The sequence below is a fragment of the Syngnathus scovelli genome, chromosome 8, assembly GCF_024217435.2.
Source record: "Syngnathus scovelli strain Florida chromosome 8, RoL_Ssco_1.2, whole genome shotgun sequence".
Taxonomy (NCBI): Eukaryota; Metazoa; Chordata; class Actinopteri; order Syngnathiformes; family Syngnathidae; genus Syngnathus; species Syngnathus scovelli.
This window is the reverse complement of record NC_090854.1, coordinates 12213991-12228451: the sequence shown is the minus strand read 5'-3', so window position 1 is coordinate 12228451 and position 14461 is coordinate 12213991. Positions and strand designations below refer to the sequence as shown.

The following is a 14461-nucleotide window of genomic DNA, read 5'->3' as shown; positions in this document are numbered from 1 at the left end:
CCAATGTGGCTTGCAGTGGTTGGAAGAGCTCTGTGTTAGGAAACCTGTTGAGTTGTGGTAAATGATGGAGTTCATTTAGCATGTATGATTCTGGCTACACGAGCACTGTATAAATAAGTTTTTTTGGCTTGATTGAATGCCTGTCCGTGAGGTAATGTGCCGTTTTATTGCTTTCCTGTATCTCGCCACAATGGTGTTAGTAAAAGGCTGGTTACTCTAAAGTTGAAGGCCAGTTTCTGTAATGGGTACCATGGCAACAGTGTCCAAAAAATAACAAAATAGTACATTTTTGACAGGTGAGCGTAAGAGTTGGGCATGAATATGATTCTTTTTGTAGCAATTTCTTAATTGGGGTTTTATGTGTTTAATAACCAGAGTTTTTGGAATTTGACATATCAAAAGGCCCAGGTAAGTGCTGAAAACCAACAATAGATCTCCTGCTATCCATCAGGCAGCACCGTTTTAAAACTAGTCATGAGTGTATTTGTGGATATTACTGCTTGGGCTCAGGAGCACGTTGGAAAAATGATGTCAGTAAAAAATAGTTTGTTGCCGGATCTACAAACGTGAAGACGCCGCCATCCAAGGCGAAGGCCATAAATCATCAGCATCCACAAACGCCGCCGACGTCTCTCCGAGCCTGAGCTCATCTGAGATCCTCTGACATAAAATGGAAAAGTGTGCCTTGGCCTGAGGAACCCACGTTTCAAATTGTTTTAGTGAGCGCCGGTTAAATCAGGCTTGTCAAGCGCTCCAGGCAAATAGGGAAAAGGACCATCCAGGTTATCCAGACAATATCTCTTTGCTGTGAGTAGGTAAAGTCACGTTCTTAGCCATCTTATTGGCAATAAGATACAACTGCAAAAAAAAAAAAAAAAAAAAAAAAAACATGGAGGCTTAGTCACGCAGCCAACGCCTTGAATCTAGTTGTTTTCCAAAACATACATTTTATTGGGATCACATTGGAATTTGGACCAAAAGTGGAATGTTATGACTTTTTTTTCAGGTGACAATTCATGTTTTGTTTGAAATCTGGCTAACAAAGGTTGTTTTCAGAAGTGAACCATTAGCTTTTGTAAAGAGGCTTGCCTTTGGAATAGGGTGTCAGAAGTAGTAGGATGGTTTGCTGCACGAGTGGTCTTTGCTCAAGTACCTGGCACTCTGATGTCTTGTCACTCGAGGGTTTTTTTTTTTTTTTTCAGTCAATAGACCCAGATCCAGCTCTAGATTGAGGCTATTACTCATCAGAGCCGAGTGAAAATGGAGTGTGGGATGGTTATCCATGAAGCCATCCTTTGCTGAAAGGAAAGTGAGTGTGCTGTGAACTTGGATAGCATCGTAACAGAGTGACAGAAATTCCTGGGCAATATGGACAAAATTTCCTATTACATAAAATAGAAATATGTCTATGGATTCAGTTAAAATTAACCTTTTTTTAAGAAAAATATAACAAATATAAAATATAGTGTTATAGTCAATGTATAGTCTTTTCATATCTGAGGGACTGTGACTCACCTCAAGACGTACATGCTAGTTATCGTCTTCTGGTTTCCATGGCAATGAGTGTCTGAAGTGGAACAGAGACAGAGCATGTAATCACTAGAAATGAATACTACTGAGCCCTTTTGTATTGTGGTAAAATTGATGTTTTTCCACCCACTAGAAGATTCCAGTCTGGGTTGTCAGTCTTATTCCTCATAGTTTCGAGACGGATGTCAGATGTGAGATGGTTCACCTAAGCGTGGGAATGAAGAATCTGTGTAGGATATTGGGCTCACCTCCAGAGGGAGGATGAAGTATTCCGCTTCAAATTTCCAGAAATGGGACAGAAAAGCTACCATGTGCTACATTGGTGTCACACTGAGCTAAACATCCTCCTGATGAAACATATAGTAGTATGCACAAAAAGGTTTGAGAGCGAGAATTTAAAACCCTCCTAGGCGACTTGAGCAAGACTTTCCAGAAGAATTAGTCACATTAAACCCTTCACTTCTCCGCTATATAGACGTGACCATTAGACACACAAGAATCCACAAGTGGCAATTTCACCGCTACAATACAGGCGAGACTCTTGAGACTCAATTCCAAATTTTATTTTCTTGTAAACATTTCCACTCTCCGGGTTTACGAGGGCAAAAGGCGACCGAGCGTAGGAGGCATTTAGCACTTTTCAAACACACTGGGGCATTTTGATGAAAGGTTGCTGGACCTCTGCGGCGCTAACTGCGCTGGATGACCTGTTTATTTGGACTCGGAGGGCGCATGTCCTCGGCTCCTGGAGCCATCTGTGAATAAGATGCCACGGTGGGGTTTTTGTGAGCCAAAATAAGCATCGGTAACGGCCAAAGAGTTCAGCGCAGCGGGGAGGCGTGTGTTTATTTACCGCTCACACACTCGGACTGAACAAACAACACAGAGGATCTGGTTAAGGATTATTTTATTACTTCGCAGTTTGTAGTTTCTACCATGGAAAAATAACATGTAACATAAGACTGTATTTACAATTCCATTTTTACAAAGTGTCTTTACAAGATTTGTGTTGCTTCCCGACAAAAAAAAAAAACATTCAAAAGTGATACTAAAACACACACAACATCCACATCCACACACATCCAAATCAAACTGGAATACACACATAAATAAATATAAACATTCACTGACTGTTCCACGACAAACATTTCTACAGCCAAGATGTACAATGCATCATTTCCACACGTTATAATTTCATTAATAAACATTACATAGTATTCCCAGTATAGTTCTTTGTTAATCCGTTAAAGGAATATCGCTAACATATCGAAAAAGGACCATTTAAATTTTTCTTTTTCATGCCAACAGAATGCAAACGGTCGCCATGCAAAAGCTCTCCGATTGAAGCGCATTTTTAAAAGTCGAATGGACTACATGCAATGGAACTATGTGACATATTCTGGATTAGACAACCGTGACACCAAACATCGGTCAAAATAAATAGATCTCGTGCTTTTCTTCACAAATCGACGACGTACATATTGTTTTTTTCTCTGTTCGCCTCAAACTGTACACAAGCTGCTGTTGTTGATGACTTCCATATTAGCTGCGTACTAACAAATACACAACAGTAGACTTTGTAGTAAAATTGTCAAAACTGTACACCGGTCTGACGTGATGACTCAGAGGGGTTCCGAAAAGGATGTCTTGTGACGCTTTCAAAGAAGAGGACTGTTGTTTCGTAAATGGAAAAGGGAGTGTGGCGGGGGCGTCGGTTTTTGGGACAGTTCACGTTTCCACACTTTCTTTCCGGATAGTCTCTGACAAATGGGAAGGAAAGAACGACTGGATTTGCCTCACTTTGCGACTCAGTGTCTTTCGACCGATGGTTTCTGGTGATGGGAATGGTGTTGCCGGAGTCTGGGCCCTTGGGGGCAGGAAAAAGGCACAGATTAAAGCTGTGAAATGCACGACACAGGATTCTTTTATAGCGAGGTTGAAGGACATCGGAGTGTCCCAAGATGTTATTGCACTGATACATTTCGGCTATGAATCTCTTCAAGGCAACGTTTTCATCACACACAAGACTGTTGGTCAAGCTCTGAGCTTGCGGGCTTATTCGTTTCCTGTTTCATGGCGTCGTTGAATTTCACTGCCATTTTCCACCCACACACAATGAGGCAAAAGTCCATTTTGTCACATTTTAATGTTGTCCTTCTCGGTAGTAAAATGTTTCTCTACATTTCTTGAGCCAAGGCGCACGTTTTGCGTTAGAAAAAACAAAAAACGTCAGGAAAAATGAATAAATTATAGTAGATATCATCCTGTCACAGTTTACTCACAAATGCACTTTGTGTAAAACCTGAGCCAGTTTCCTCGAACTTAATCTGGTGATATGAATGACAGGTGAATACAAAGGTTAATTGTACCTTCTGCCCCCTAGTGGAAGAGAATTTAATTGTTCTGTTTCTCACTAATGGTCACTGGCATATAGATGAGCAAAGATACATTATTTGCAATAAATAAATATTGTGCTGAAGCACAGTTAGTTTGTACCAAAGGGTGTGTTAAGTACCAGTATCTAAAAATTCTACTAGTATCTAAATAATAATAAAGCGGATCTACAAAGTTGTCATTGAATAGCATTCATGTGCTTTTGTTTTGTTGGATCAAATTCTGTTAAAATGTTACAATCTAGTGCCCTTGGCGAGTCGGCGAGACAGTGTTGCCATGACGACACATTTATTCTCATAAAATGCCAGCGTACCATCCAAAAACGTCTGAAATTCACTTTTGAATCGATAAATTCAACATATTGCAGTTAGCATGTCACATTGCAGACTGATATATGTATAAAGTCTGACAATAAAAGTCTATTGTCACAATCGTTCATGGACGCACGCAAGGCTTATCTGATTTAAAGAGATGGGCCTGTCGCAATGATTTGCGACGTCGCAGTTTTTTGGCCTCGCATCGGACATGGGTTCGTTTTCGTTTGAATTTTAAATGACAGCTTGGACGTCAGAGGAAGTACTGTGCTTATGAAAATATGGACGTTCGTGGTAATATTTGCCTGTATTTAATTTTTTTTAACTAAGACGTTTACGTCTGGTATGTAGTCTGTAGGTTCCGTCTGACTGCAATTCTCAACAACATAGATGATATAGAAAACGGATGAATGGTTGGTTCCCAAAAGGGCTAATCATCTTGTAGTGCGTCATTGATCTGATAATGTTGAAACAGCTTGAAATGTTAATGGTGGGAAGAGCCTGATGTGAAAAGTGTCAGGAGTGAGCTCATACTTACGGTGTTGATTGACTGCTAATACATTGGGCGTCTGGAAGGTCTTGACAGTGGCGGGGCCTTCCCCTCCGCTCGTTATTACTTGCACCTCCAGTCTGTAGTAGGTGGACGGCCGCAGGTTGGACACGACGAGCAGATTGTGATCCTGCCGAGTGACCGCAGAGACACGCAATCAGATGCAATTCAAACCAAAGTTGGCAAACAGAGAGGACTCAGACAAAAACAAATCACGACTTTCATAAGGCCGCCTCGCTCTCGTCTCTGCAGCCGGCTCGATAAAGCGTGCGGTGGGCGGCGTTATTTATAGTCGAGCTCAGGAGGCTGGGAGGCGCAGATAGGCGCACCGTACTGTTGAAGGAGCCAGATGATGTCAAAAAGCCGTTTTCTCTTTCTCGCAGAGCATGAAAGCGAAAAGACGCAAAGGCAGATGAAACGATATGAGAGTGTGAGAACAACGCCGTCTCGGAGCTTTTCCCGAGCGTCTGTCTGCGCACAAGATTCATGAAAGGAAGGCCACGGGGCGTTAACCTAAAGCCAGCCTCGACACTGAGAAATAAAACACAAGACCTGGGAGCTTCTATCTCACGGAAACACAAGCGACTTGTTTCACAATTCATCGTAGCTTCTTATCGGAGTTTCAAACACCCTACAGATTTCTTGATTAATCGTATTCAGCAATGTGATCAAGGAGTCTCTTGTGCAGATCATAATTTTACCATATGCTAACATTACTTCTGCTAGTGAAGTGATTTAAACTTTGTCTATAGAGTATGATAAATTATTGAAGAATCAACTTGCAGTAGTTTAAGACCATGCGCTTTTAATTAATTAATCATTCGGGGCTTGTTTTAAACCCATTTGTTTGTGTTTGGTTCAACAGTCTTGACATTGTGAGTCACTCCACACTTTTAAATACCAGCAAATCAGGGGATCGTTTTTTTTTTGTTTTTTTAATGATGCAATTGAGACTCCAACAAAAACTGAGGAGAATACTGCTAACTTGTTGGGATAAAAGTGTTACCCTGGAAACAAGAGCTGAGCTATGTGACAATTTGGTACTGGTATTTCTTACCGGAGGCAAGATTTGGGACTGGGAAATGATGCTGTTGGGCAAGCTATTCTGTCGACTCTCAGTGGTGATTTCAGCCCAGGTGACTTGAAAGCCCGTAATGCGTTGGTGGGCCGCCACCCGAGACACACGCCACAGGAAGCTGCCGGAGATATTTCCTCCGTTGATGGAAAATGTTGCTGTCAAATTTTCAGGCTTGGCCAAAACTTTAGGAAGTGTTGCAGCTGTTTGAGGAAAAAAAAAAAAATTAGTTTCTTGCCAAGTATTTAGTAGAAGATTGATACCATTTTAGGTCGGTATGCTATCTATAAAGCAAAGGGGAATCACTAAATTACACTTCAAACTTGAATAGCACCGCCAAGGACGATGCTTTTTCATCCATATCTCTGACGACATTTTGCAAAACCTCCATCAATCACATCTGCAATACATGTTTTTGTACACTGGCCTTGCAGGAGGTTTGCGCTCCACAGAGATCCGTATAAACCAACACTTGCGCAGGGTGTTACGTGCCAGACTATTTCTTGGCTCAATCAGACTTTTTTTTTTTTCCCCCAGGTGGCAAGAATCCCAAAATGTTGAAATCTTGTTTTGATAGTTTATGGATTTTATTTCATTACCTTGATTGAATACACTTGCAGAGTTTAATTGTTATATCAACAGTAATCAGATGGCTTTGTCAAATATCTCAATACTTGCCTCCCTCTCCCGGGCAGGGGATGTGTTTGTGAGTCTTGCTCCGGATGGTAGCGCAAGACGGCGTGAGGAAGGTGATGCTCTCCTCCTTGGAGCGTCTCTTGGACTTGAGCATGTGAACTGTGACCTTGTACTTGCAGGAGAACAAGAGGCCCGGGAGGTTGATGTAGTTCTCCTGAGCCAAGAAACACACCATTGAGTCCCGTTGATGACTTTGACATGACATCGGGGGTCACGTCCCACCGAGCCTCTGAGATAATTAAAAGCGCGGCGCCAAGGCAGATCACATTCCCGCTCAGGCTCAGAACCTCGCTTTCATTTTTTTTTTTTTCACTATGATAATTCGGTGGCCAGACCTGTTTGTGTGCTATGCCAAATAACACGCACTTTCAGGGTGTGAATTCTGGTGGTTTGCGTGATCAAGTGTGAATATTATCAAACCTAAACTTGGAACGCAACCAAAACAAACGGACTGAGACCACTTGAACAGGTCGGTCTCGGCCCGTTTGTAACCGAGCCGTCAGTTTAGCTGAGATTTGAAGACAGCACAAACCACAAGACTCAAAATGTTGAGTAGAAAGAATTGAAATGTCAGGAATGTTTTGGTCACATTCAGATATAGCTAGTGGGGCATCTGAATACATTACAATATTGTAGTTTCTTTTTAATAATAATAAAAAAAAGTCCAACTTATACTGTAAAAATTCATCCAACAATGAAAATATATTTGGTGTAAACCGATTCCTTTTTTCTTATAATTTTCAAATGTCTTGAGATGGTGAAAGGTTGTTTTTTTAGCTTTAACCTTTTGCCATCCATCCATCCATCCATCCATCCATCCATCCATCCATCCATCCATCCATCCATCCATCCATCCATCCATCCATCCATCCATCCATCCATCCATCCATCCATCCATCCATCCATCCATCCATCCATCCATCCATCCATCCATCCATCCATCCATCCATCCATCCATCCATCCATCCATTATCTGAATTGCCAAATTATAAAAAGATAAATAAAAGTGAACAGGAAATATTTTAATTTCAGTCTATGGAATCTATAAAATGAGTTGAACTTTTTTTCCCTTTTTTTTTTTTAAATTAAGTTGTCCTCACTAACTTATTCCAAAAGCAATGCAACTGCTTTGGTCCAGACCAGAGAACCAAATCATTATAAGCACATCCTCAAACATTTTTTAGATGCAGCACCCAAAAAAGTGCATCTCTCATCTCCTTTTCAAGGAAATATCGCTGACGTATGAATTATGATCTCTCATTGGACAAAAAAGTAGAGTTCAACTTGAACAGGGTGCTCCCTGTAGAGCCACCGTGTACATTTCTCTCTGATACCAAACAGCTTTGATTAAAAGTGAATGAGAAAGACGCTGCGCTCACATGAAAGCACACGGCTGGAATCCTTCCCAGCCAACCTATAGAAGCAGGATGTATATTTCCAAGCAACCACAGTCGGGCTCCCCAAAGAATGTGTTGATTGGCCAGGTCTCTGCCATCCTGTATCAGCCTGAGCCCAAACAGCCCCCCAGCCCTCCCTCACCTCCCTTGACTCTCTTAAAAGGAAGCCTGGAGTGGAGGCTCCTTCAATGCTGTCCTCCATTCCCGGAACATTTGCTTTATTAAATGCCTTTTATTGGCTATCACCCCAATCGCCTGACCACAAGACTGAATTAGAGTGTTCACAACAACAGCCATTGATTTGCCGAGTGCCATTGGGCTTCGGGTTCATCGAGTGGAAGATTTGTCCGGGCTAAAGCATCAAATAAAAACGGGAGGGGTGAGGGTGGGGAGGCACGTGCTTTGCATCGCACAGGGCTGCTGATGAGGCTCTGCCTCAGCAAGCTTGGCCCAACATTTTCAGCACAAGACCAAAGTTAGAATCTGGTTCCTTTCTGGAATCTAAACAAGAACTAAAACGTTATTTGGCAATAATCTGCATGTCTGCTTAGAAATTGACCCACAAACCATGTTGGATCCCAAACCAAATTCTTTGGGAAACCCTGACTTGGGTTGAATTGATAGAACTGCATTTTTTTTGCTCCCTAGTGGCACAATTTGAATATGGCAGCATGACGAGAATGAAAGCACAGATCATTAAATAAGGTCAAAATCTGGTACATTAAATTTACAAGGACCATTAAATAAGGAAAATGATTGGAGACAGCAGTCACTGCAGTAATGTTAACATTGCCGCATTTAAACGAGCAGGTGAAGACTCCAGAATAACTGAATAGATATTTGAATTATTCAGCAATGTTAACACTTCTTGACATGTTTACGTCCATTTTGGACGCATGAGATGTTCCAGGTGTCACGTTGTAAAAGGTGCAAAATGGTTGCCGTAAACAAACCTGCGTGGAGGATTTTTCTGGTCCCCGCGTCTCATTGTGGTGGCAGTACTCAGGCATCCACTGGACGTGGTAGCGGTTCATTCCAGGCTCTGGAATGTTAGATACGAGGGAAAATGTTGAAAAAGAAAAACAAAATCACATAATAGTGTTGTTTGTAGTTATTTGTAGCGCTGTAGAACTGGCAATCAACGGCAGAAAGCATTTTTACTACTTCTTTATAGCAAAAAAACATTGCTGTTTTAGTGCAGTGGTCTGGAAAAGAACAAGCAATTTGTCTGTGGGAATGAGCTGTTTTCACCGTTTTTACTTTTAATAGCGTAAATGCTTGAGAGATGAGTCAATAACAATAACTTTTCTATTGCCAGTCAAAGTGGAAGTGGCTAACTTAAAGTATTTCTCTTTTTAGCAAGATGTCGAAAGTTGCCCCATTCCCCAGTTTTTGTATTCTGACAATTTTAAATTAAACACACAAGATATTTCATTAGACAGGCTGAAACGATTAAATGACAACACTCCCATCTTGAGATCAAGATAACTTATCGTTCTCTTCCTATTTTCTAAAAGCAGTCGAAACTTTTCCACTTAAAAACTTTGCCACTGATTACATTTCTAAATCCATGCATTGACGCACTAAGCACTTTTTTTTTTTTAGCCAAGAAAATGTAGTCTCTTTTTTTTTTTTCCCTTTGCTTGTTTTTTTCTGCAGCTGCGTTTTGGGAGGAATCTCTAAAAGGCCACTTTACACCATACATTTGGCAGCAAACGCACACAGTTAGCAGCTAGCTAGTAAGCAGAGCGAAGCGTTTAACAGCCGAAAATCTTTCCAGATACTTCCTCCGGGACTTGGTAGAGCCTTAAAGCAGATCTAACAGCACGTAAATAGTGGACAGATGCGCACGGACGACGGCGTCGCAGCTGTTTGCTATCAAGTTGGCAAAATGTCAGTTTGGACCCCAAGTGACTAAAAAATAAGATAGTAATCCTCCTCGGTACAGCCGAAATGACCTTAATTGGACACATTAGCCTTCGTAAAAGAGCTCTCATGAGTTCATCATCGGCGTGGCCCTCCTCTAATGTTACCAAATTCATTATTCATTCAACTGTGTCGCTCCAATGTGTGCAAAAACGTGTCTGATTAATAATTGAACAACGCTGCGTTCGCCTTGCAGCGGGGCCGGGGTTGCAGCGGGGAGATAAAAGGGGCCCTTTGAAGACTTAGACGCAGCGTTGGCACCCGGAGCCCTTTAGCTCTTTGGAAGCAGAAGAGAGGAATTACAGGGTACCAGGAAATAGAGGGGAGGGAAGTAAATAAAGAAGATATGGTGTCTGGCACTGAGAGAGGATGACATGTACAACAAGGAACGGGAAACGAAAAACAGGTACACAGAACAGAAGCAGCTCTCGAGACATTTGCGGTGTCGTGGTTCACTCGGCTGACTTCAAGTCCCATGCTGTTGTATTTGTTTATGCGCCGTATGATCAGAGGTGTCAAATTCTGGTCCAGAAAGTAGAAACCCTGCCGCAGTTTGGTTTTAGCTACTGGTGCTAACCAACTGATTGGACAGATTAACAAACAGATGATCAAAACTATCGGTTACCAGACGGCTCTGGCACCGTCCAGACTTTTGTTTGGGTGTGAGCCATGTTATCTGATGAAGCTTCGCTTTGCTGTTCAAGAAACAGCCCAGAAGCCGAGCATAGATTCATTTCTGTCTCCGTATAGTATGTCTAAAATCTGCCTTATGGATTTGGTTCCAGCTCCTTGTGACTATGATATGACAAGACCTATAGAAAATTCATGACTGGATGGCATCAGAGTTGTCATTGCCAGACTGACGCTGTCGGCATGTCGAGCAGACGGCGATATATTATCTGATCAAGTCCACAATGCATTTTGCTTTGCTGTTCTACAGACACACCAGAGGCCAAGTCATTCAGTGATGAAGTGTATGTGAGTGTAAATGGTCGTCTGCCCTTGTCAAAGGTGTAAAACGCCTTTTGCCTGGGCTAGACTCCAGCTCACCTATGACCCTGAGCAGAATAAAGAGTATAGACCGTACGGATGGAATAAATCAGAACAGTTGATACCAGACTGCCGACATCGCCGTCGGTCTACAGCTTTCTGTCTGCGTGTTGGGCGGACAGCGATATATTATCTGAACAAGTACACAGCTTCGGCATTTTGGAGACACCCCAAAGAACTGAGGTGCTTTGGATCACGATGAATGAGGGTTTAATCACGGTCCAGTTAACCTGTCCTTTCATTTTGTCTGTCACACAAACCAGATGTCCCCAGACTACAACTCGGCGGGCCATCTTTGTGTTTACAGTAGTAGAACCAGGCTTGCCGGAGCCAAAGACCGGGGTCATCCCTCAAGTCTAATGAATGGCAGCGGCACATACTGTACACTGCAGACGAAAAGAAACGAGGAGCCTGGATGAGGATTTACAGTGTTCTCTAACACAGTGATTCCCCGGTCGTGATTGATCGCAGTTAGCGGCGCTCCAAGCCAACCTTTGCGAACAGTTCTGGGCCGAGTCCATCTCCTCGCCTCTCTCTTCTGATTCAGCAGTTGGTGTCTCACCAGGCCTTTCCCTTCAAGCCAGGCTTTGCATTCTTGACTCCGGGATGTAGAGTTTGGCTTGGCCCGTGACATAGATTAGTAACAGAACATGGAGCAGCCAATGGGATTTGACAGGTTACCCTGAGAGCGTTGCCTTCAAGGCTTCCATATTTCCACTCCGGTATTAACCCAAGACTTGGGAAATGGACGCCGCTGGGACAGGCATGTCTACGCGGGCAAGCCTTCCCGTGCCGTGTGACATCAGCTCTTGCAAAACAAAATGGAGTGCCTAAGCGGGGATCTATTAAAGGCAGCTGTCAATAAATCCCATCGCGCAGCTCCCACTCGGAGTGTTTATTGTTCTTTACTAAACAGTGGCTCCGCTCTGCCAGTCCGTGTGCACGTTTTACACCATTTTTTCCTCCCTTTAGCCCTCACACATAGACACATTGATTCATTTAGTCCATCTAAACAATCAGGTAACGATGAAGAGATTCTTCCATTGTTTGGCTGAAAAGAGCCAAGCATAACACATTATTACGGCATTCATCATTCTCGACCTTAACGGGGTGCTAATGTGATTTTATTAAAGCTATAAATCAATACAGATTTTGTTCATACCTCCGCGGTTCTTCCAGTAGACACGGACTTGCAGCTGGCCATCCTGGTAGAAGGGTGTGCCCACCTCCAGCGGGCCAGAAGGTCGCTTTGCCTTGGCCAAGGTTGGTCCGGCGGGGGGTATCTCTTCTTTCTTTGACTTGTGCCCTGATTTTACTAGGGAAAGAAATGGGAAACAGTTTTTGCTTCTGCAGTTGAAACAGCACATTGATTCTGTCATGGCCGCAACGTGGCGACACAAAGACAACACTTTCCTTGTCAAAATCAAGCTGCTACAACATGTTCTTTATGTGCCGGAGGAGCTGGATAGGTACCAACAGGCTTGAGTCCAAATGCAGCCAACTTCAATGCTACATAAAAATGTGCATGCTTGTAGCACTGAGGCTTAGTCTGTCTGCTAACAGTTAATAAGAAGAATTTTGTGCAAACGGAATGCAAACAAACTTAAGGAAAAACTGACTTTAGCGACAGATCAGCAATATCACGCAGAGCACGACTTACTCGCCGCATAATAAGCTGATTCAGTTTGCTTTACAAATATCGCACTAAGTTTAGAGTTATTTCATGTTTTATAAATGTTCATACTAGTCAAAGTCAACAATTTTTGATGTTTGATATCTCTTTGTTTTGTTCTTTCGTTCCCAGCTTTCACTCGGCTAATCTGCTGTTTGCTTAGAAATGTCAGTTTGTATTAACCATGCTGGTCTCAAAGTAAATTACACTTCCCAAGTGTATAAAAATATTCTTTACCAGACATCTTCTTTCCCTTTGACACAAACATTATCTGGACTTTTGTTTTTTTAATGGATTGCTATTTTTAAGTTGACATGTCCTTTTATGCTGCGCCTTGCATTTGATTCTCAAGTTTCAATTTCTTGCAACGTCTGACATAATTAATCAACTGTTTTATTGATTGCGTAGAATTAATTGTGCAAACCTGTTAGTTAATATGTAAACACTCTCGTTGACAGGCATATGCATGACAATGAGCGCAACCAATTTCTTGGACAAACATCAAACTCACAATGACATCGACTAATGGGTGATAAAAGTCTAGCAGCTGAAGGAACAGATAAATATTATCTAAGTCCTGTGGTGTTTACCTGATTCCGAATTCTGGGTGGTGCTGAACTGCAGCAAGGCCTTGGGACTTTTCAGTCGCACCTGTCCCCAATACGTCACGGCCTGCAGCTCCATAGTGTAACTGCTGTTGACTTGCAGGGCCTCCAGGTCCACCCAGCTCTGAGTCTGTGACGACAGAGGTTGGCATTTGAGTCATGTCGCCGAAGCTCTTTCTCAAATGCTTGTCACCATCTGAGCTGAGGCTCAGCCTGTGCCAAAGCCAGGCCTGCGGGAAAGCCCTTCTTATGAAGAACACATGTGGAGGCCTCCTCGTGGTGAGGAGATAGCCACCGGGGCCTCGTGAGGGAGCCGTGTTGTCACAGCCTCCCAGGGTTTCCATCCCCTGCTTGGCTTTCTTGCATTCCAGGGGCAACAGTGAGCCTTGATGAGCTCTTATTATTGACTGCATGCGTGTTTTGACATTCTTGGGCCAGCAGGGTGCTTTGGAAGACCCCAAGGTGCCAAAGTGGAAACCAGTAGTACATGTGTCAATAGGTGTCTGATGTCTCGACTCTCGGTGCCGCATCTGCTCTTCATTTTGAAAAACTAATTCAGAAGAAGACTCTCTGCAGGTGTGTATGTGTTGTCTAGACTAGCAGGTTTTGCGTGTCTATCCCTAATGAAATGATTTTCACGGGCGGATGTTAGTGGAAGTCTTCTGTATGTACTCAGGCACTTATGTTACATTTTTGGGGAATCAAATAGCCATTTATTTTAAGGGTAATGATATAAGATGAGTTTCAAATGAAACTGATTCTGATTTTGGGATCGCTGCAGTTTAAACAATTTAAATTGGCAGTTATACATCTTTTTAGAGGAAATGTCAATTCTTGGCAGTTTTTCGTCGGTTTTCTACGCTAACAGCAGTTGATTACTCTGTTAAAACTGTACAGCAAAGAGTTTTACAATCAAATGATTGAATACCAACTTGTTCTTACTGCAAACATTTTAGCACAGGTTAGTTAGCGAAAATGCATTTGGCGACGCAATATTCCGAATGATGTACAATGCAAACATTTCATTCCTAAAGTGGTTCATCACAGTCCATTTGTTAGCCGCAACCAAGAATTCCAGAAAAAAATGAAGTGGAGTAACTTAGCAGAAATGTACACAGCATCTCAAAGGCTGTATAAAAATGTCAAAGAAAATAATTTATACTGCATGTAGCCATGGATTTATACTTCTCATTTACTAGCCCGATTTCATATACATTTCAGCAACGCGGTAGTAAATTATGAGACTTGGCTA

At 42.4% G+C, this 14461-nt stretch overlaps 1 protein-coding gene across 1 annotated transcript in view; it reads right to left on the bottom strand.

Annotated features, from left to right (window-relative positions):
* Window positions 1-2420: 2420 nt before the first annotated feature.
* Window positions 2421-14461, bottom strand: part of LOC125973630 (anosmin-1) — a 45767-nt gene continuing 33726 nt past the window's right edge. The window contains exons 8-14 of the mRNA XM_049728020.2: window positions 13195-13339; window positions 12095-12247; window positions 8910-8998; window positions 6542-6713; window positions 5846-6066; window positions 4777-4918; window positions 2421-3397 (exon numbers count right to left, since the gene is read on the bottom strand). Coding sequence (XP_049583977.1) covers window positions 3339-3397; window positions 4777-4918; window positions 5846-6066; window positions 6542-6713; window positions 8910-8998; window positions 12095-12247; window positions 13195-13339 — 981 coding nt within the window. The 3' untranslated portion in view covers window positions 2421-3338. The remainder of the gene's footprint in view (window positions 3398-4776; window positions 4919-5845; window positions 6067-6541; window positions 6714-8909; window positions 8999-12094; window positions 12248-13194; window positions 13340-14461) is intronic.